The 20568-nt window shown below is 48.5% G+C and overlaps 1 protein-coding gene across 1 annotated transcript in view; it reads right to left on the bottom strand.

The window, feature by feature from the left end:
- CASQ2 (calsequestrin 2) overlaps window positions 1-20568 on the bottom strand; it is a 57790-nt gene that overhangs the window by 26249 nt on the left and 10973 nt on the right. Inside the window, exons 2-3 of the mRNA XM_050960227.1 lie at window positions 10782-10866; window positions 1809-1909 (exon numbers count right to left, since the gene is read on the bottom strand). Of these exons, the coding sequence (XP_050816184.1) occupies window positions 1809-1909; window positions 10782-10866 (186 nt within the window). The remainder of the gene's footprint in view (window positions 1-1808; window positions 1910-10781; window positions 10867-20568) is intronic.

Raw genomic sequence — 20568 nt, 5'->3', positions numbered from 1 at the left:
TCACACCAAGCGACTTATGCTGCATAATAAATGATGCTTGGGTGTACATCATCATGTGTGTTTGCTACCTCCTACTAGAAAGTAGACGGAAAACCAGAACAGCTCCAGTGTTTGTTACTATAGTGCCCTCTAGTGGTTGTCTGAGAGAGGCTATGAACCCTATAACAGCTATTGATGATAGCAAAGTACTGGGGGTCCACAAAGTCGTTGCCATAGAATCATTATCACACCAAAGCAGAGATCCTATCCCTACCCTGAGCCCAGCCCCGGAGCAATATCAGAAGTAGCATCCTTCTGGTGGGAAGCCAATATGCAGCATTGTTCCCTGCAAGTCTGTACTGATTAGGGTGACCGGACAGCAAATGTGAAAAATCGGGACGGGGGTGGGAGGTAATAGGAGCCTATATAAGAAAAAGACCCAAATATCAGGACTGTCCCTATAAAATCGGGACATCTTGTCACTCTAGTACTGACCCAGTAACCCAGCATAGTGCTGATGGATGTGCCATCCTCCAGATGAGAAGCTGAGGACAAGTGGGATACAAATATTGTGAGCCTGATTCTCGTCTAATTTACTTAGTGTAAATTAAAAGGAGCTTCACTACCATCCATGCAGTAAACCAGGCCCTGCACCATATCTCTTGCCACCAACTTCTGGTCTCTTGTAACTTATCCTGGTTTTAGGCAGAGGTGGAGTTTTTCCTGCTATCCCAGAAAATTAGCTGCCAGCCCCCATTACAGTTTTATCTTTAAACAGGGCCTGCAGTTCAACCATTTCCCCAGCTGAGGTCAGGTCCCTCTTGTCTGTGACATACAAAAGGGTGTGGGGTAGTGAAGTCATGCAGAAAAGGAGTCTCACTTGAGGTGGGGATAAGCAGCAGGATTTGACACCACCTCATGAGAAAATGAGTGGCCTAGTGGTTACAGCAATACACTGGGGGCTGGAGGTTTGGGCTACTGATGAGCTCAAGGCTGCTATGTCATCTTTCTTTGCCTTAGTCTCCCCATCTGCAAAATGTAGATAGTAATAATCATAAGCCTTGATAAAGGCCTTTGAGCTCTTCAGATTGAAGGGGCTATATAAAGCAGGACAACATTTTTTCTCTAGAGCAAATATCTTGTTTCCAAGCTGATGTCCTTCCTTGTAATAAAGAATAAGAGTAGAGAAATAGAGAACATCTGTCAGACCAGTAGCATTATTTCTGTGTTTTCAGCAGGCATGAGTACCTCTTTGTGCACTGGCAGAAACAGACGACATAACCTATAGGTCCAAGTTCTACCGATCAAATTCTCCTCTGACTCACACTGACGCAATTTCATTGTTTTCATATGTCTGATCATGTCTAGTGATGGGCACACTGGTCAGCAAATAATTTAACCACTGAACGGAGCTGTTTTTAGTACATTACCTATGAACACACTTGGATTATAACTAATTTGTTCTTTCTTCCAAATCAATGATCACTTTATTCAAAGCTAGTCCCATTTGCAAGTTATTCAGTATTTGTGGTGTCTGACTGGTCACCTAAATCACATGACATGTTTCTTGCTCCCTGATTGGATGACTGAACATCTTGTAAGCAGGAGGAGGGAAATCAAAGAGATTCCAGGATGGCCATGTGAACACTTTTGGTTTCAGCCTTGGTGGGGAGTATTTATGAAGTTTTCAAACAAGAAAATCATATGCAAACATGTTCGCAGAAAACAGACAAGAAGGGGTTGCAAATAGGGCTGAAGCTCATTTGTGGCGAATATTTGCAAAAACATTTTGGAAGTATTTGCCCAGTTCTGATCTTATCTGTGCTTACATCCAGGAGGAATTCAACCAAGACATCTGCAGCCAGTTCCCCGTCAAATTCAATCATACGCTCCTCCTTGAAGATATAGAGGCTTCCTTCTTCGTCCAAACCTGGAAGAAGGGGATGAAGAGACACAACATGGTCAGTATGCTACAGAAAGGGTTAACGGTGCATTCTGGGAAAATATGGTTAGCAGCCCAGCTGCGTGTGCCTACTTGCCAGTGAAAGTTCCCTGTGGGAAACAAATCTGATCTATCCGCTGAGATACGTCACAACTAGGGACAGGCCAGATCTGGAACCCTGGATCAGTTTTCTCTCAAACTTTGAGAAAGTTCAGTTTCTGATTTGGATGTGAGCTTCATGACTTGGGCCTCTTTCGCTTTAAAGTGCAAGAATTTTGCTAAGCAAATAATACAAATAAATAATCTTGAGCTGTAACAGGTGTTCCAAAACCAAACACCCCAGAACTTTCAGAAAATTGATTTGGATTCAGATCTGGGCTCTAGACTTCATGGTTGTGGCTGAATCCCTGGAGATGGTTGTGCCAAGTCTGTATAAAATAAGAACGGACCAATAAGCCAAAGTGAGTCTCAAACTCTCTAAGACGCACCTAGGCCTAGCATATGTTTGTGTGTGACATAACCTTAGTCCCAGATTTGGACCTTAGCGTCCAAAATATGGGGGTTAGCATGAAAACCTCCAAGCTTAGTTACCAGCTTGGACCTGGTACTTGCTGCCACCACCCAAAAAATTAGAGTGTTTTGGGGCACTCTGGTCCCTCTGAAAAACCTTCCCTGGGGACCCCAAGACCCAAATCCCTTGAGTCTCACAACAAAGGGAAATAATCCTTTTTCCCTTCCCCCCTCCAGGTGCTCCTGGAGAGATACACAGACACAAGCTCTGTGAAACTACACAGAGAGACTCCCCCTCTCTGTTCCCAATCCTGGAAACAAAAAGTACTTTCCTATTCCCCCAGAGGGAATGCAAAATTAGGCTAGCAATCCAACACACAGATCTCCCCGATTTCTTCCTCCCACCAATTCCCTGGTGAGTACAGACTCAATTTCCCTGAAGTAAAGAAAAACTCCAACAGGTCTTAAAAGAAAGCTTTATATAAAAAGAAAGAAAAATACAAATGGGCTCTCTGTATTAAGATGACACAACACAGGGTCAATTGCTTAAAAGAATATTGAATAAACAGCCTTATTCAAAAAGAATACAAATCAAAGCACTCCAGCACTTATATTCATGCAAATACCAAAGAAAAGAAACCATAGAACTTACTATCTGATCTCTTTGTCCTTACACTTAGAAACAGAAGACTAGAAAGTAGAACTACTTCTCCAAAGCTCAGAGAAAGCAGGCAGACGACAAAAGACTCAGACACTCAAATCCCTCCACCCAAAGTTGAAAAAATCCGGTTTCCTGATTGGTCCTCTGGTCAGGTGCTTGAGGTGAAAGAGACATTAACTCTTAGCTATCTGTTTATGACACGCCCCCCAAATTGCAGACAGTGGGGAAGCTCACTGGCGGCGATTTCCTTCTAGAACTTGAAAATAAACAGATTAATACAACACATACACCTGTACATATACTCCTAAGTATATAACTAACAGACTTCTACATTTTAAGAACACTTTTTAACTACTGAATTCTGGGAAACTCTCACGGGAGAGTGCATCAGCTACTTTGTTAGAAGCTCCTGTGATGTGCTGAATTTCAAAATCAAAATCTTGGAGAGCTAAACTCCAACGAAGAAGTTTCTTGTTGTTCCCCTTGGCAGTATGAAGCCACTTTAGTGCAGCATGGTCAGTTTGTAGTTGGAACCGCCGTCCCCAAACATATGGGCGTAGCTTTTCCAGGGCGTACACAATGGCATAGCATTCCTTTTCACTGACTGACCAGTGACTTTCCCTCTCAGACAGTTTCTTGCTGAGAAACACGACAGGATGGAAGTTGTGATATGTTGCTTCCTGCATGAGCACTGCTCCTATACCACGCTGAGATGCATCTGTGGTTACTAGGAATGGCTTGTCAAAATCCGGGGCCCTGAGCATAGGGTCAGACATGAGCGTTGCCTTAAGTTGGGTAAAGGCCTTTTGACACTCATCAGTCCACTTAACTGCATTTGGCTGGGTCTTTTTGGTCAGGTCGGTCAATGGGGCAGCGATTTGGCTGTAGTGTGGTACAAATCGCCTGTAGTATCCGGCCAAGCCTAAGAAGGATTGGACCTGCTTCTTGGACCGTGGGACAGGCCACTTTTGGATAGCATCCACCTTGGCCTGTAGGGGGTTTATGGTTCCTCGACCCACCTGGTGCCCCAGGTAAGTCACTCTGTTTTGGCCTATTTGACACTTTTTGGCCTTAACAGTTAGTCCTGCCTGCCTGATGCGCTCAAAGACCTTTTCCAGGTGTAGTAGGTGTTCGGGCCAGGAGTCCGAAAAAATGGCCACATCATCGAGGTAGGCAACTGCAAATTCTCCCAGTCCAGCTAGTAGACCATCTACCAGCCTCTGGAAGGTGGCAGGTGCATTTTGAAGGCCGAAAGGAAGGACATTGAATTCATACACCCCCGCATGGGTGACGAATGCTGACCTCTCCTTGGCAGGTTCATCTAGCGGTACTTGCCAGTACCCCTTGGTTAAGTCTATTGTAGAGATGAACTGGGCACGTCCCAACTTTTTCAATAGTTCATCAGTGCGTGGCATTGGATAGTTGTCCGGACGAGTTACAGCATTTAGCTTACGGTAGTCCACGCAAAAGCGTATTTCCCCATCTGGTTTGGGTACCAGAACCACTGGAGATGCCCATGCACTGGTAGATGGGCGGATTATACCCATCTGTAGCATGTTCTGGATCTCCCGTTCTATAGCAGCTTGGGCATGAGGAGACACTCGGTAGGGTGGGGTTCTGATTGGGTGAGCATTACCTGTATCAATGGAGTGGTATACCCGTTCAGTCCGTCCTGGGGTGGCTGAGAACAATGGGGCGAAGCTAGTGCACAGCTCCTTGATTTGTTGCCGCTGCAGACGTTCCAGGGTGGTTGAGAGGTTCACCTCTTCCACGCCACCGTCTTTTTTTCCGTCGTAGTAGACACCGTCAGGCCACTCAGCATCCTCTCCCTGGACTGTAAACTGACAAACCTGTAAGTCTCTGGAATAGAAAGGCTTGAGAGAATTAACATGGTACACTTTAGGCTTTAGTGAGGAATTGGGAAATGCTATGAGGTAGTTTACAGCTCCCAGGCGCTCTTGGACCGTGAATGGCCCTTCCCATGATGCTTCCATCTTATGGGCCTGTTGCGCCTTCAAGACCATAACCTGGTCTCCTACCTTGAAGGACCGATCTCTGGCATGTCTGTCATACCAGGCCTTTTGCTCTTCTTGAGCATTCTTTAGGTTCTCTTTAGCAAGGGCTAAAGAGTGTCGGAGGGTGCTTTGTAGGTTGCTTACAAAGTCCAGAATGTTAGTTCCTGGAGAAGGCGTAAACCCCTCCCATTGCTGCTTCACCAACTGTAATGGCCCCTTAACCTTGTGACCATACACCAGTTCAAATGGTGAAAACCCTAAACTGGGATGTGGTACAGCCCTGTAGGCAAACAGCAACTGCTGCAACACTAGGTCCCAATTATTGGAGAATTCGTTGATGAATTTTCGTATCATGGCCCCCAAAGTTCCATTGAACCTTTCCACCAGGCCATTGGTTTGATGGTGGTACGGGGTGGCAACCAAGTGATTCACCCCATGAGTTTCCCACAGTTTTTCCATGGTCCCTGCCAGGAAATTAGACCCTGAATCTGTAAGGATGTCGGAGGGCCAACCTACCCTGGCAAAGATGTCTGTTAAAGCCAGGCACACAGTGTTAGCCCGGGTGTTACCTAGAGCTACTGCTTCCGGCCATCGGGTAGCGAAGTCCACTAAAGTCAGTACGTACTGCTTTCCTCTGGGCGTCTTTTTTGGGAAAGGGCCCAGAATATCCACAGCTACTCGCTGAAATGGGACCTCAATTATGGGGAGTGGCTGGAGAGGGGCCTTGACCTGGTCTTGAGGCTTTCCCACTCTTTGGCATACCTCACAAGACCGGACATACTTGGCAACGTCCTTGCCCATCCCCTCCCAGTGGAAGGACTTCCCCAACCGGTCCTTGGTTCTGTTCACCCCAGCATGGCCACTGGGATGATCATGGGCTAAGCTTAAGAGCTTCCCCCGGTACTTAGTTGGAACCACCAACTGTTTTTGCGGCTGCCATTCTTCCCGGTGTCCACCAGAAAGAATTTCCTTGTATAAAAGTCCTTGGTCTATAACAAACCGGGATCGATTAGAAGAGCTGAGAGGCGGTGGGGTGCTCCGTGCCGCCGCCCAAGCTTTCTGAAGGCTGTCATCCACTTCCTGCTCAGCCTGGAACTGTTCCCTTGAGGCTGGGGTCACCAGTTCTTCCTCAGACTGTGGACTTGGGCTTGGTCCCTCTGGAAGCGATGTAGGTGATGGGGTTGTTTCCGTTGCTGGTGAACCGCTCTCTGCTGGTGCACCTGAGGGTATTTCAGGCTCTGGCTGAGCCTTTTGGGTATGGTTGTCTTTTGCGTCTGCCAGTTCTGGCTCACTGGCGCCCTCTGGCGTTGAGTTTGAAGATGTGGTTGCACTTGCTGGTGCTGGTTGCTGTTCCAGTTCCGGGCCTGGGACTGGAGATGCTGTGGCTGTTTCAGTGGTAGGCATGGAATCCGGGTCCACTACCTCTGTCTGGGTCTCTGGTAACACAGACGGGGCCTCTGTGGACGGCTCAGGATCAGGAATGGGTCTGGAAGCTTGCCTGGTTTGGCTACGTGTAACCATTCCCACTCTCTTGGCCCGCCTCACCTGGTTGGCCAAGTCTTCCCCCAGTAGCATGGGGATAGGATAATTGTCATAGACTGCAAAAGTCCACATTCCTGACCAGCCTTTGTACTGGACAGGCAGTTGAGCTGTAGGCAAGTCTACAGCTTGTGACATGAAGGGGTAAATTGTAACTTTGGCCTTTGGGTTGATGAATTTGGGGTCAACGAAGGATTGGTGGATAGCTGACACTTGTGCCCCCGTGTCTCTCCACGCAGTAACCTTCTTTCCGCCCACTCTCAAATTTTCCCTTCGCTCCAAAGGTATTTGAGAGGCATCTGGGCCTGGGGATCTTTGGTGTGATGGTGGTGTAATGAATTGCACTCGCATGGTGTTCTTGGGACAGTTGGCCTTGATATGTCCCAGTTCATTACACTTAAAGCATCTTCCATCTGATGGGTCACTGGGCCGAAGTGAGTTACTGAAGACTGGTGAGGTTGAAGGGTAGGGTATCTGTGGCTTTACTTGGGTGGTATGTGGGGTCTTTGGCTGTCCTCGGTTGTAGGGTTTATGGTCTGTGTGCCCCCTGGGGTAGTCGTTCCCCTTGACAGTAGCTTTCTTGCTTTCTGCCAGTTCCATCCATTTGGCTCCAATTTCCCCCGCCTCAGCGATATCTTTGGGATTTCCATCTTGTATGTACCGTGTGATGTCTTCAGGAACACCATCCAAGAACTGCTCCATTTGTATGAGGAGGTTCAGTTCTTCCAAGGTTTGAATGTTGTTTCCTGTTATCCAGGCCTCATAGTTTTTTGCAATGTAGTAGGCGTGTTTGGGAAATGACACCTCTGGTTTCCACTTTTGGGTTCTGAAGCGCCGACGGGCATGATCTGGGGTTATCCCCATTCTGTATCTGGCCTTGGTTTGAAAAAGTTTATAGTCATTCATTTGCTGCTTAGGCATTTCAGCTGCCACCTCTGCTAAAGGTCCACTGAGCTGTGACCTCAATTCTACCATGTACTGGTCTTCGGGAATGCTGTACCCAAGACAGGCTCTTTCAAAATTTTCCAAGAAGGCCTCGGTGTCATCACCTGCCTTGTAGGTGGGAAATTTCCTGTGCTGTGGAGCAATAATGGGCGCCGGGTTGTTAGGGTTGGCTGGCACATGCAGCCCAGCTTTTGCCAACTCCAGTTCATGTTTTCTCTGTTTTTCCTTCTCTTCATTCTCTTTTTGTTGCTTTTCCATTTCTCGGCGGTGGGCCAACTCTTCTTCTGCTTGTTTCCTTCGGTAGGCCACCTCTTCTTCTTCTAGTTTTCTTTTGTGTGCTGCCTCTTGGGCTGCCTGTTCTCTTTGGAAGGCTGCCTGTTCTCTTTGGTAGGCTGCCTCTTTGATCTGTTCTTCTCTTTCTTTCATCTCCATCTCTTTTTGTTTTCTTTCCAGTTGTCGCCTGTGTTCAGCTTCTTTGATTTGCTCTTCGGCCTCAATTTTTGCCTTAGAAGTCATGATTCCTGTTTTCTTGTGTTGGGGTGCCCTCCGGTGTTTATCTTCTGCACTGCAGGCTCTGTTGCCTCCTGAAGTCTGCCTAGCAACAGTGCCTTTAGCTAATCTTCAATGTTAAGTAAACCTGAAAAACCACTTTATTTGCATGCATATAAGTGCTGGTACTTGCCTCCTAATGGGAGGGCTATTGCATGACAAAAGACCCTCAACAGTTTGGTAATGGCTTCTCGCTTAACATGCAAGCCACAAACTGCCAGAGAGAGCAGAAAAAAAAATTCTCTCTGGTTCCCTTTTAAAACCAACTGTTTCTCTCTGCTAAAAAGCCCTTAGCAGAGAAAAGAAAAATATAATATTCCTACTGGCTTCTGGATTCTGTCTAGATCATCCCACCTCTGCCACCATGACATAACCTTAGTCCCAGATTTGGACCTTAGCGTCCAAAATATGGGGGTTAGCATGAAAACCTCCAAGCTTAGTTACCAGCTTGGACCTGGTACTTGCTGCCACCACCCAAAAAATTAGAGTGTTTTGGGGCACTCTGGTCCCTCTGAAAAACCTTCCCTGGGGACCCCAAGACCCAAATCCCTTGAGTCTCACAACAAAGGGAAATAATCCTTTTTCCCTTCCCCCCTCCAGGTGCTCCTGGAGAGATACACAGACACAAGCTCTGTGAAACTACACAGAGAGACTCCCCCTCTCTGTTCCCAATCCTGGAAACAAAAAGTACTTTCCTATTCCTCCAGAGGGAATGCAAAATTAGGCTAGCAATCCAACACACAGATCTCCCCGATTTCTTCCTCCCACCAATTCCCTGGTGAGTACAGACTCAATTTCCCTGAAGTAAAGAAAAACTCCAACAGGTCTTAAAAGAAAGCTTTATATAAAAAGAAAGAAAAATACAAATGGGCTCTCTGTATTAAGATGACACAACACAGGGTCAATTGCTTAAAAGAATATTGAATAAACAGCCTTATTCAAAAAGAATACAAATCAAAGCACTCCAGCACTTATATTCATGCAAATACCAAAGAAAAGAAACCATAGAACTTACTATCTGATCTCTTTGTCCTTACACTTAGAAACAGAAGACTAGAAAGTAGAACTACTTCTCCAAAGCTCAGAGAAAGCAGGCAGACGACAAAAGACTCAGACACTCAAATCCCTCCACCCAAAGTTGAAAAAATCCGGTTTCCTGATTGGTCCTCTGGTCAGGTGCTTGAGGTGAAAGAGACATTAACCCTTAGCTATCTGTTTATGACAGTGTGGCACCATGTATATAGATGGATTCCAAAGTGCTTCACAGACTAGATATAAAGATATCACCCATCCCTGAAATGCAGCCACTTCTGGGATGGAACGGAGCTAACTTACACCTCTTATAGTAGGCCATCAGTTCGAATCCATTTTAGGGAGGGCAATGTTTCACAGCTAGAGAGGCAAGCCCCTGCTGTAGGGGTGATCACAAGTAGTCTACGGGGCAGGGGACAGAGGAGAACACTGGGGATGGAGAAAGTAGCATGACTCCAGATCTACCATTCCCAATATAAATATGCTCCCACAACCATGAAGTAAAGCAATGACTGGCTTCTTGAGAGCCCGTCCTGTTCCCTCACCTCCCATAGTAGCCCCTAATGTAGAGAACCACAGGAGTGCTCACTTGTATAGAGCTGCAGGCTCAAGAAGCAGGCTACAGAACCTAGCTATTCTCCTCTGCTCTTGTGGCATTCAACTGAGCTGCAACCTGCCACCAGTGAATGCTCCTATCCGAAGCAGTTTGTAGCCTTCTGCTAAATGGGGTGCAGGAAGGAGAGCCACAAACCCCCCTCCCCCCAAACACCACCATGCTCAGAGGAAGAGAAAAAGGAGTTTGAAAAGAAAGAACAAGAGAGAGAAAATGGACAGAATAAAAAGGTCTAGTAACAGTATCTGAGCATAGTCATAAGGGGATGTGTCAGGGAGCTGGATGATTTCCTGAGGACTGGTGATATGCTATGGAAAGTTTCAGCTCTACATCACTGCTCCAAATCTGACTCAATGCAGGACTGACTGCACCACTGTGACATACCAGGGTATAGTTCGGATCAGTGGGGGGCTGTCACCCCTGCCCTGCAACCTTGGGTGCCTTACAATGCCTTGTTGAAGTAGCTCCCATCTGGGCTGCTCACAAACAGCCTTCCACATGTAAGCCACACTCTGGCTCTCACCAGCCTGGGTTATACTGCAGGGTGACCCCAACATACCCCAGTCCTGCATTTCCCCCCAGAAATGGATGTTCTGTACTGCCCAGTCCTCTCCTGGACAGTACAAATATATTAAGTCCATTAGTTCTTTAAGGGAATTGGAAGGTTGTTACCCTCTGACAACGCTCTGATGGCCTCTGTTAAATGAATTGTGAGTCTCCATCCAGCCATCACAAATAGCAAGGACTGGCTTCTTTGTTGGCAGTCTCAGCAAGGAAGCTAAAAGGGGGAAAGGACCATGGATCCTGAACTCCCCTCTGGCCCTTAGACAGTGAATGATTCCCTTAGAGCTGGATGGGGCAGCATGCATGTGGAAAGCTGTCACTACCGTTCTGTCCTGTGGATAATGAGTTGGTTGCCCTCTCCAGGGCTGTCAGTGTGGTACCTTTCCCATGTGCTCTGTGTATGTTTTCAGAGATTTTAGAGATGAAACTTACCCAGCTTTTTGGCAAGTTTTGCATCTTTCTTGGAATCCACAAACCCGAAGCCGAAACCTTTAGTTTCCAGGACCTGGGCAGCCAGCTGTAGGAGAACCCAGACAGGAACATAAATGCCATGAACATAGGCCACCCAAATACCCCAAGAGAACCTACTTTAATACCAAAATAAACCCCCATCTGACTGCATAGCCCTAGCTGACACCTACCACACCACACTGGAACCCATAAGGGGTATCATCAAACAATTACAACCCATACTCGATGGGGACCCCATCCTAAAAGAAATCTTTCCTGAACCCCGTCTTCTGGCCTTCAAACTACCCCCCCAACCTCACCAAGCTCATCATCAGAAGCAAGCTCCCCACAGACCAGGACACATCAATTCAAAGCAGCACCAGACCCTGCCAGAAAACGGATACAAAACCTGCAGACATATCTCTGCTGTGTCTGCTACAATGATCAACACCCCCCCACAACTCATCTTTCAAGCTCCAAGAGTCCTAGACATGTGGTTTACTTTATCTAGTGCACTAAATGTATGGTGATGAGATGTCCCAATTTTATATGGACAGTCCTGATATTCAGAGCTTTGTCTTATATAGGCGCCTATTACCCCCCATCTCCTGTCCCGATTTTTCATCCTTGCCATCTGGTCACTCTAACTAAATATCCAATAACAATTATGTGGGTGAAATGAGACAATACGCTCTTGATGAATTCACACAGGAAAATGCTAAAAGACAAAAATACCCTATCACCTGTGGGTGACCACTCTGTGTCTGACCTCTCAGGCCTCATCCTCAAAGGAAACCTGCACAGCACATTCAAAAGATGAGCCTGTGAGCTTAAATTCGTAACTCTGCTATATACCACAAATCATTGACTGAATAGAAATACTGGATTTATGGCTCATTACAACAATCTGTAGCCCACTAACTCCCCCTTTTTGTCCTATGACTACAGGATACTTCACCTTGAATGGTCCCTTAATATGAGTCAACAGTGTGATACTGTTGCAAAAAAAGCAAACGTGATTCTGGGATGCATTAACAGGTGTGTTGTAAACAAGACACGAGAAGTCATTCTTCCGCTTTACTCTGTGCTGGTTAGGCCTCAGCTGGAGTATTGTGTCCAGTTCTGGGCATCGCATTTCAAGAAAGATGTGGAGAAATTGGAGAGGGTCCAGAGAAGAGCAACAAGAATGATTAAAGGTCTTGAGAACATGACCTATGAAGGAAGGCTGAAGGAATTGGGTTTGTTTAGTTTGGAAAAGAGAAGACTGAGAGGGGACATGATAGCAGTTTTCAGGTATCTAAAAGGGTGTCATCAGGAGGAGGGAGAAAACTTGTTCACCTTAGCCTCCAATGATAGAACAAGAAGCAATGGGCTTAAACTGCAGCAAGGGAGATTTAGGTTGGACGTTAGGAAAAAGTTCCTAACTGTCAGGGTAGTTAAACACTGGAATAGATTGCCTAGGGAAGTTGTGGAATCTCCATCTCTGGAGGTATTTAAGAGTAGGTTAGATAAATGTCTATTAGGGATGGTCTAGACAGTATTTGGTCCTGCCATGAGGGCAGGGGACTGGACTCGATGACCTCTCGAGGTCCCTTCCAGTCCTAGAGTCTATGAGTCTATAATTACTTATGCCAAGTAATTGGGGGCGGGAGAGATAGCTCAGTGGTTTGAGCATGGGCCTACTAAACCTAGAGTTGTGAGCTCAATCCTTGAGGGGGCCACTTAGGGAACTGGGGTAAAAATCTGCCTGGGGATTGGTCCTGCTTTGAGCAGCAGGTTAGACTAGATGACCTCCTGAGGTCCCTTCCAACCTTAATATTCTATGATTCAAGCAGTCTTTTAAATTTTGTATTTAGCTGTGACAATCTAAGCACCTTTTCCAGGTGAGAGGAAGAGCTCTGTGTGGCTCAAAAGTTTGTCTGTCTCACCAACAGCAGTTGGTGTAATAAAAGATATTACCTCACCCACCTCATCTCTCAAATGAACACCACAAGACAGTTAAAAGTCATCAGGACCAACCAGGATGGCACCATAGTGACAGGTGATCCACATTCTGCTTTCTGGGCAGAATTGATGTTTGGATCATATCACATGCCATTTCTTGGCTGAGGTATGCTACCCATAGGTCACAGTGACTGGATCTCATCCCACTTGCTCACAAATCTGGGTTGGCTTAAGATAGTATCTGCTGCTAACTACTCTCAGATATTCAAGTGCTGGGAGAAGGCTCACAGCCCAAATCAGGGAGGCACTGTTGAAAAAAGTGTGGGAGGCACCAGTGAAAAAAGATCCATTTGCATTGATATAAAACACATAGTCCCTAGCCTATGGCACCACGCAGAAGGGAACCCACTTATTTTAACCCAGAGATTTCTACCCACGGTAAGCAGCAGATAACATCTGGAAACTCGGGAGCCAAGCTCACTGCAAAGACAAACTGTGCCCAAGTCATTGCCTTGCTCAGGAGACGTGTAGAGAAAACAGAAATGCAGAGAGATGAAATGACTTGCCTAAGGTCACATAGTAGTCAGTGGCGGAGCTGGGGCATGGCTGAGTAGAACTCTGAAAGACAGACCAGTGCCTTATCTACTAGAGTAGCTTGTACATCTGTCTGCATCTGCCTTTCTTGCTGCTCCTCTTGGTCACTAGGGGGTTTTCTTTTTGTCTCCACTCTCTGCCCCCTTTGTCACTGTTGCTCCTGAATGAACCAGAAGCCCAGGAGTGTTCAACGCAAACATGCTCCAGCCATTTGGGAGAGAGATGGTGCTGTGGGAAGCAGAGAGCTATGACGTCACTGGATCCAAATTAGCCAGTCAGACAGTTTCGATTAACTTCAGAGGCCAGCTGGATTCTGGCAACAAGACAAACAAAATCCCAATACAAATTGGCTGAGATAGCACAGGAAATGGCTTCTAATGACTAATCACGGCCCGCTCCACTGCATGGCCTCACCTCCAGTCCCAACTCCCAAGTGACAAGCCTTTTTGACTGCCATACAGAATGCCCCAGACCCTACCGGTGCCGTAATGACACAAAGAAGCTGCAAAACGGCTGGAAAGCTCTGCCCCTAGAGACTACTTCTGGTGCATGGGCGTCTTTGCCTTCACAAGAGCTGCTGCTTCAGTGTGCTGCTGAGGGCAGATTGGGGGGTAGCAGAGGGCATGCCAGAGGAAGATAGGGTGGCCAGACAGCAAATGTGAAAAATCGGGACAAGGAGTGGGGGGTAATAGGAGCCTATGTAAGAAAAAGACCCAAAAATTGGGACTGCCGGACTGTCTCTATAAAATCGGGACATCTGGTCACCCTAGGGGAAGGAGGAGGCATGCCTGGGCATTCTTACAACTTGGCTGTCACACGGCAGCTCACCACTACAGACTCCCATGGCTCTTTTTTCTGCATGCTGGTATCGAGGAACATTCTGACCCAAGGAATGGAGCTCCATGGCTTGTGGGAAAGGGATGCCCCTATTAGGACCTGGCTGCCTTTGGATGCCACCATAAGATTAGACGGAGAAAGAATACCTTCAGGCAGATTGTGGCATGATTTATGAGTGACGCAGGGCCCATTTCAGGGCCTAGCATTGTGGGCATCCTGTGTTCCACACACCCCGCCTCCCGGCTAGTTTGAATGTCACACAATAGCTCTGAGCTGCTGCCGCCCTTAGAAGTGCAGCATGCTAACCTCCCTTCTATAAATAGCCTGTGTCTGAACCCAAGGGTGACAGGAGATTAAGAAAGATAAACGCTGGCTACAGAACCCTTAGGGATGCGTGGTTAAGTCATCACCATTCATTGGCAGCAGTTAAACCCTTTGCCAAAGTTTTAGGGCAAAATGAGGCACTTTAATGGCTAAGATGTTAGATGCTTTGCTTGGACAATGGGAAATAAAATTATTTGTGAAATGTACTTCTCTTCTCCCCTTCCACAAAGTACCTGCTCCCATGCCTGCACCCCACTTCCTTATTCTTATGCTTTCCTTTCCCCCACAAAATATGCCCTCGACTACCACCCCACCCTTACAATCAGACACCCCTTGCTTCAAAGAACATCCCCTCCCCACACCCTGCCTTCTCACTCCCTTCACCCTAACAATGTGCCCCCAAGTCCATCTCCCCACCCCTCACAACTATGCTTCCCATTCCCTCAAAGGACATGTTCCCAGGCCTGCTCCAGTTTCTTCACCTAAGCCCCTAGTCCTCCCCTTTACAGTGTAGCTAGCCATATAACTATTTTGATTTTGTTTCCTCTCTACAACTTCCTGGGGTTTGCCGTTGGTGAAGGAAGCTGCCATTTTGTGAGGCAGAGTTGATGCAGCGTGATACAAAGAAAACACTCACGGGGCTCTCTTTCATGGAGACTTTATTTTTGTTCTTTCTTGTTTTGTTGTTTTTCTTATTTAAAACAGATGGCAGACTGAAAGTTTATGGTTACCATTTGTATACAGAAAAACATCAAGAATTCTGCCATAGTGGAGTATACCCTTAGGGCATTTCTTTCTTATTTCCCTTATTCTGTCTCCCACTATACAGGCTCAGAACATTGGCCTCGCTAGCCAGTTGCCCCACCTCCTACCCTACTGGTTCAGATCGTTTGTCCATGTAAACCAGCATTAGGCATCTGGTAGTAGCAACTGATGATTCAGAGGAAGATTAAATCCTCTGTTAGGGTACTTAGCCAGCTAAGCAGAGGTCTGTGGGGGGTGAAATTCCTTCCTGTTCCATGTTATGAGGGGCTGCCTATCCAGAGAACCTCTTTGCTGAACACAGGAATGGTGAGCACTGGAGTGTATGAGGTTCCTGAGCAATGCTCCGTATTGTAAGCAGATTGCCACAGTGAGGACGTTCGATAGACCAACAGTTTCCTCAGGCCCCGCATCCAGCACTCGAGCCCCTGCCTGCCCTGTGACCAGAGGAGAGCATTGAGGTAAAATATGTTCAGCCCAAGAAACTAAGACTATGGCTATTAGCAGCCAATCGCTCCTTGGCCCCAAACCCTGGGATCTGGGCTGGTGTGTCTGAAGGCCTTTCACTGGGCGCTGAAATGTGTCTCCATCTTTTGAGCAGGGGCGGCTCCAGGCCCCAGCACGCCAAGTGCATGCTTGGGGCGGCAAGCCGCGGGGAGCGCTCTGCCGGCACCACGAGGGCAGCAGACAGGCTGCCTTCCGCGGCTTGCCTGTGGAGGGTCTGCTGGTCCCGCGGCTTCGGCGGACGCCTGCGGGAGGTCTGCCAAAGCTGCGGGACCAGCGGACCCTCCGCAGGCAAGCCGCGGAAGGCAGCCTGCCTGCCCTGCTTGGGGCGGCGAAATTCCTAGATCCGCCCCTGCTTTTGAGGTTTAAACACCAGCCATGTGCACATGGCCGGGGATGTGTGAGGAGGTGTAGGTGTTTGCGTGATGGGATTGTGAATAGGCACGTGTGTCCATGAGCCTTTGGGTTTAAGAGTGGATGGGTGGATGGGGATGAGTTTTTGTGGGGGCATGGCGCGGACAACGGGGTGAGTGTGTGACTGTGAGCATGGGTGGTTGGGGTAAGTGTGTGTAGAAGAGTGTGGGGGATGGGCTTAGAGCCTCTGTGGTAGGACAGTGTGTGTGTATGTGTGTGTGAGAGAGAAATAGTGTGTGCATATGACTTTGTGAGGGGGAAAGTATGGCTGGAGGTGTGTATGTTTGATAGGAATTCTGTGTGTGCATGTGCGTTTGGAGCTGGGTCTGTTAGGGTAAGTGTTGTGTGGCGGGGAGTAGTTCTGGAAATGTCTCTCTCTGTGGGTATGTGTGTTTGGCAGTGTTTCTGTGAGGGTATGTATTAATATGCCAGTGTGCGAGCACTGAGCAGGGAGTTATGCAGGCAAGCAGACTGTTCTGCTGGAACAGTCACACTGAGATAACGTCAGGTATGCCGTACAGCATGTGCCCATGTGCGGCACTCCAGAGTCCCGCACTGGGGAATCTCTCCATAATGCCAGCTACACAGGAACTGACCAGCCTGACTGCCCTTGCCCTAAACCCAGCTGGTTGGGGAAGTCTGATGCATTGCCTAGGTATGGCCTTCTCCGTGCCATGCATTTGATCCACCATCAAATATCAGAGCACAGAGAATGCCAGAGACACAGCACCTTGGCTGGCTGCCCCTGCTGTATACAGTATCTGGCATTTATGTATCCACTTACAGTATTTTCTGATTCCAGTGGGATTTGAATACAGATAATGTTTCTAACCTCGACAATCCTTTTGGCTCAGGACCGTGGGAGGGAGGGGGCCGTAATGCACGAATACAGCCATCTCTGCCCTGCCTTTTAAAAGCAGATCCCTTGAAGGTTTGGCCCACCCAAGCCCTTGTCATGGTGTCTGCTTCAACAGCGAGAAATTTGGCTATAACAGCTGCATGGTGAGGGGGAGGAAAAAGGCTGTCTTGGAAGAACTGGACCTAACTGGTCATGCTAGATGGTCCTGAGGTGCAGCAGGAGTTCAAGGCAGGTGGGGTGGATTTGAGCATGAGCAAAGCGATTGGACTCTCAAGCCTCCACATTCCATGCACATTTGGCAATGCACAGCCCATCTCTCTCTCCTATCTGTACTGTGCCTTCATAATGTGTCCCTCCCCGTAGGATCTAGGTGCTATATACAGCGTTCAGAATAGCAGCTTTGTGTCTGAGAGGACTCCTCTCTCCCTAGTATTACATTCCTCCCTTAAATGGGATGATCCTGTTATTTGTTTCCATGTCATTCTGCTCCCACTGTTGTTGTGGGAGAACCTTATGCAAAGAGATGAGTCCTACATTTTCCCCTGATGGTTGCAAAATTCAGGCTCATCCTGATTTACAGTGGTGGGGAGTTCCACAGCCAAGGGAGTTCCGCCATTAACTCCTTGCTCTGCCAATTAAGAGTCTCTGTCTTCTCTCAGTCAGGCAGAAAAACCTGATGGATCCCAGCATCTGTAGTAGGCTGTGGGCGAAGAGATGGTCTCTGAGTTAGTCAGGGCCCAGCCCATGCAGGCTGTCCAGGTAAGGGATGACTGGGGGTCAAAGGGTCAGGGGCAGCCCTGGATTAAGGGAAGACGATAGAAGGTGTTTTTAAGGCTACAGCTGCTATCTGAGTGTCTTGGACCACCCAGGAGTCCAGTACAATCCTGGCACACTGTCTTAACCCTGGGGGCTGATGTCTTCTGTGGAGCATAGAGTCATAGCTTCTTTCACTTCAATGCATTTTGTGTTCCTATCAGCATCACCTCCATCTTCCCTGGGGCTAGTCTGAACCAGCTCCAACTTCCTGCACACTTTGGGACAACTAGAAGTCAGCATTGTTTGCATGGATGCAGAAGAGATGTGGAGCAGGGTTTCCTGGCACACTGATGGAAATGGAGCTCATGGTGCCTCACGAACTGCTCTAGAGACCTTACGCAGATGGTGAGTAAAGGGGCTGACAAGACAAAGACCTGTGGAGCTGCACTGCTGAGAGCTCAGGGAGGAGGGACATTGCTCATCATGGGCCTTTGGCATTTGTTGGAGAGGAACTAGTGAAGTCAGCCCAAAGCAATCCCTTCTACACACCCTAGCTCTTATAGGCAAGTCAGCATGACCTCATGGCTGATGATGTCAGAGGTCACAGAATTCTTTCCCAGGTCTGCTGTGTCTGACGAAGTGGGTATTCCTCTGCAGCCTGGGGCATGAGTCATTCGATGGTTTAGCTAGAGTAAATGGTGGATTCTCTGTAACTTGAAGTCTTTAAATAATGATTTGAGGATGTCAGTAACTCAGTCAGAAGTTAGGGATCTATTACAGGATTGAGAGGCATAGGCGCCGACTCCGTGGGTGCTCCGGAGCTGCACCCGTTGGCAGCTCCCAACCATCCCCACTTCCCCAGCTCACCTCAGCCTTTACTCTGCCTCCTCCCCTGAGTGCACTGCGTCTCTGCTTTTCCCCCTGGCTCCCAGCACTTGCGCCACGAAACAGCTGTTTCGCGTGGGAAACGCTGGGAGGTAGGGGGGAGGAGTGGGAAACACGGTGAGCTCGGGGAAGAGGCAGAGCCGGGCGGAGATTTGGGGAAGGGGTCCAATAGGGGCAGGGAGGGTGCCAAGTTGGGGCAGGGACTTTGGGGAAGAGGTTGGAATGGGGGTGGGAGGGAGCAGGGCAGGGGTGGAGTCAGGGCAGGGCCAGGGGCAGGGGGGGCTCGAGCACTCACCGGTGCCGGGAAAAGTTGGTGCCTATGTTGGGAGGGTGAAGTTCTGAGACCTGTGATGTGCAGGAGGCCAGACTGAGATGATCATGATGGTCCTTTCTGGCTTTAAAGTCTATGACTCTGAGTCATTGACAGCTGGAATAACAGCAACATGAATCTCTGTCTCAAGCAGGGAGAGGAAATATCTCCTTTCCAGAGCTGTTGGGGCCTAAGGGACTGCTCTCTGTACCTACTTGGGCTTAGGCTTTGGAGCTCAAAGCTTTTGAGTGATTAATAAGGCCCTCAAGGCTGTTTCCAAAATCTCAGGATGTATAACAGCAAAAGTGAGGTTGGATAGACTAGAGAAGGGGCAGAGAGGCATCCTGTCTGGGCAGACTGTGAGGAAGGCAGTTCTTGAAATCTGCAGCCGACCAGTCTCCCTTCACTTCACAGAGAGGGATGATTATAATTCTGATGGAAATATTAAGGCTCATGCTGAGGCTTGTATTTTATGTCAGTTTTTTTCTCAAATGGCAGAGAAGCCAAGGGGATGTGGGGGAAGCCCTGGGAAAATCTCAGCTTTGTCTGCTTCCCATTGTAGGGTGGTAGTTGTTTTGTGGCCTGAACTTCCCTTGGCCTCACCCGGCAGGGCCCCACTAACTGTAATGCTAATGTTTTTCAGCTTCCCCGACCGGCAGGGACGGACAGGGGTGATGAAGTTGGATCTCCGGGGGAGTGTGATAGGCAGGGGCGGCTCTAGGTATTTTGCGGCCCCAAGCACAGCAGCCAGGCTGCCTTCGGCGGCTTGCCTGCGGGAGATCCCCGGTCCCACGGATTCGGTGGCGCATCTGCGGGAGATCCGCCGAAGCCGTGGGACCAGCAGACCCTCCGCAGGCACGCCGCTGAAGGCAACCTGCCTGCCGCCCTCGCGGCGACTGGCAGAGTGCCCCCCATGGCTTGCCGCCCCAGGCACGTGCTTGGCGTGCTGGTGCCTGGAACCGCCCCTGGTGATGGGGTGTTCACCCTACACTTACCCTGGAGGGGCTAATGGAGGCCAGATGGGCCAGTTAGCCTATTAGGCTGCAAGCTGGGAGATTGAAGGCTGAGAGGAAAGCCCTAATTAGGGGAAGCTCACCTGTGTGGGAACAGGCCTTGCTTTTATAAAGCCAGGGAACTGATAGCAGAGAGGCTGCAGGGAAGTGTCTGCAGTCACTCCCTGGGAGGAGGGAGGTATGTTTGATGCTGTAGAGGTAGTTAGCCTATGGTTACTCCCTGGGAGCAGGGAGTTGTGATGAGGCTGGTGAGCATAGGGAAGGGTGGAAAGCCAGAAGGTGAGGAAAGGCTCAGGGAAAAGGAAACAGACCTTGGCTGCTGACTCCAGGCTCCCTGAGCTGGAACCTGGAGTAGAGGGCCTGGGTTCCCCTGCCAGCCACTGGGGAAGTGGCAGTGTAGGGCAGTGAATGGGAAGACTGCTGGTAATAAAGACTTTGGTACCCCAGAAGGTCAAGTCATGAAGGAGGAGCACCTGGAGCTGCAGAGAGAGTGGCAACAGAGAGCAGAAGTGGACCCCTGACCTGGAACAAGCGGACTCCCCAGAGTGGCCAGGAGGAGGTGCCACA

Source organism: Gopherus flavomarginatus, chromosome 1, assembly GCF_025201925.1.
Source record: "Gopherus flavomarginatus isolate rGopFla2 chromosome 1, rGopFla2.mat.asm, whole genome shotgun sequence".
In the NCBI taxonomy this organism is placed as follows: domain Eukaryota; kingdom Metazoa; phylum Chordata; order Testudines; family Testudinidae; genus Gopherus; species Gopherus flavomarginatus.
The sequence above is the reverse complement of the archived record's forward strand: the minus strand, read 5'-3'. Positions and strand labels throughout refer to the sequence as shown.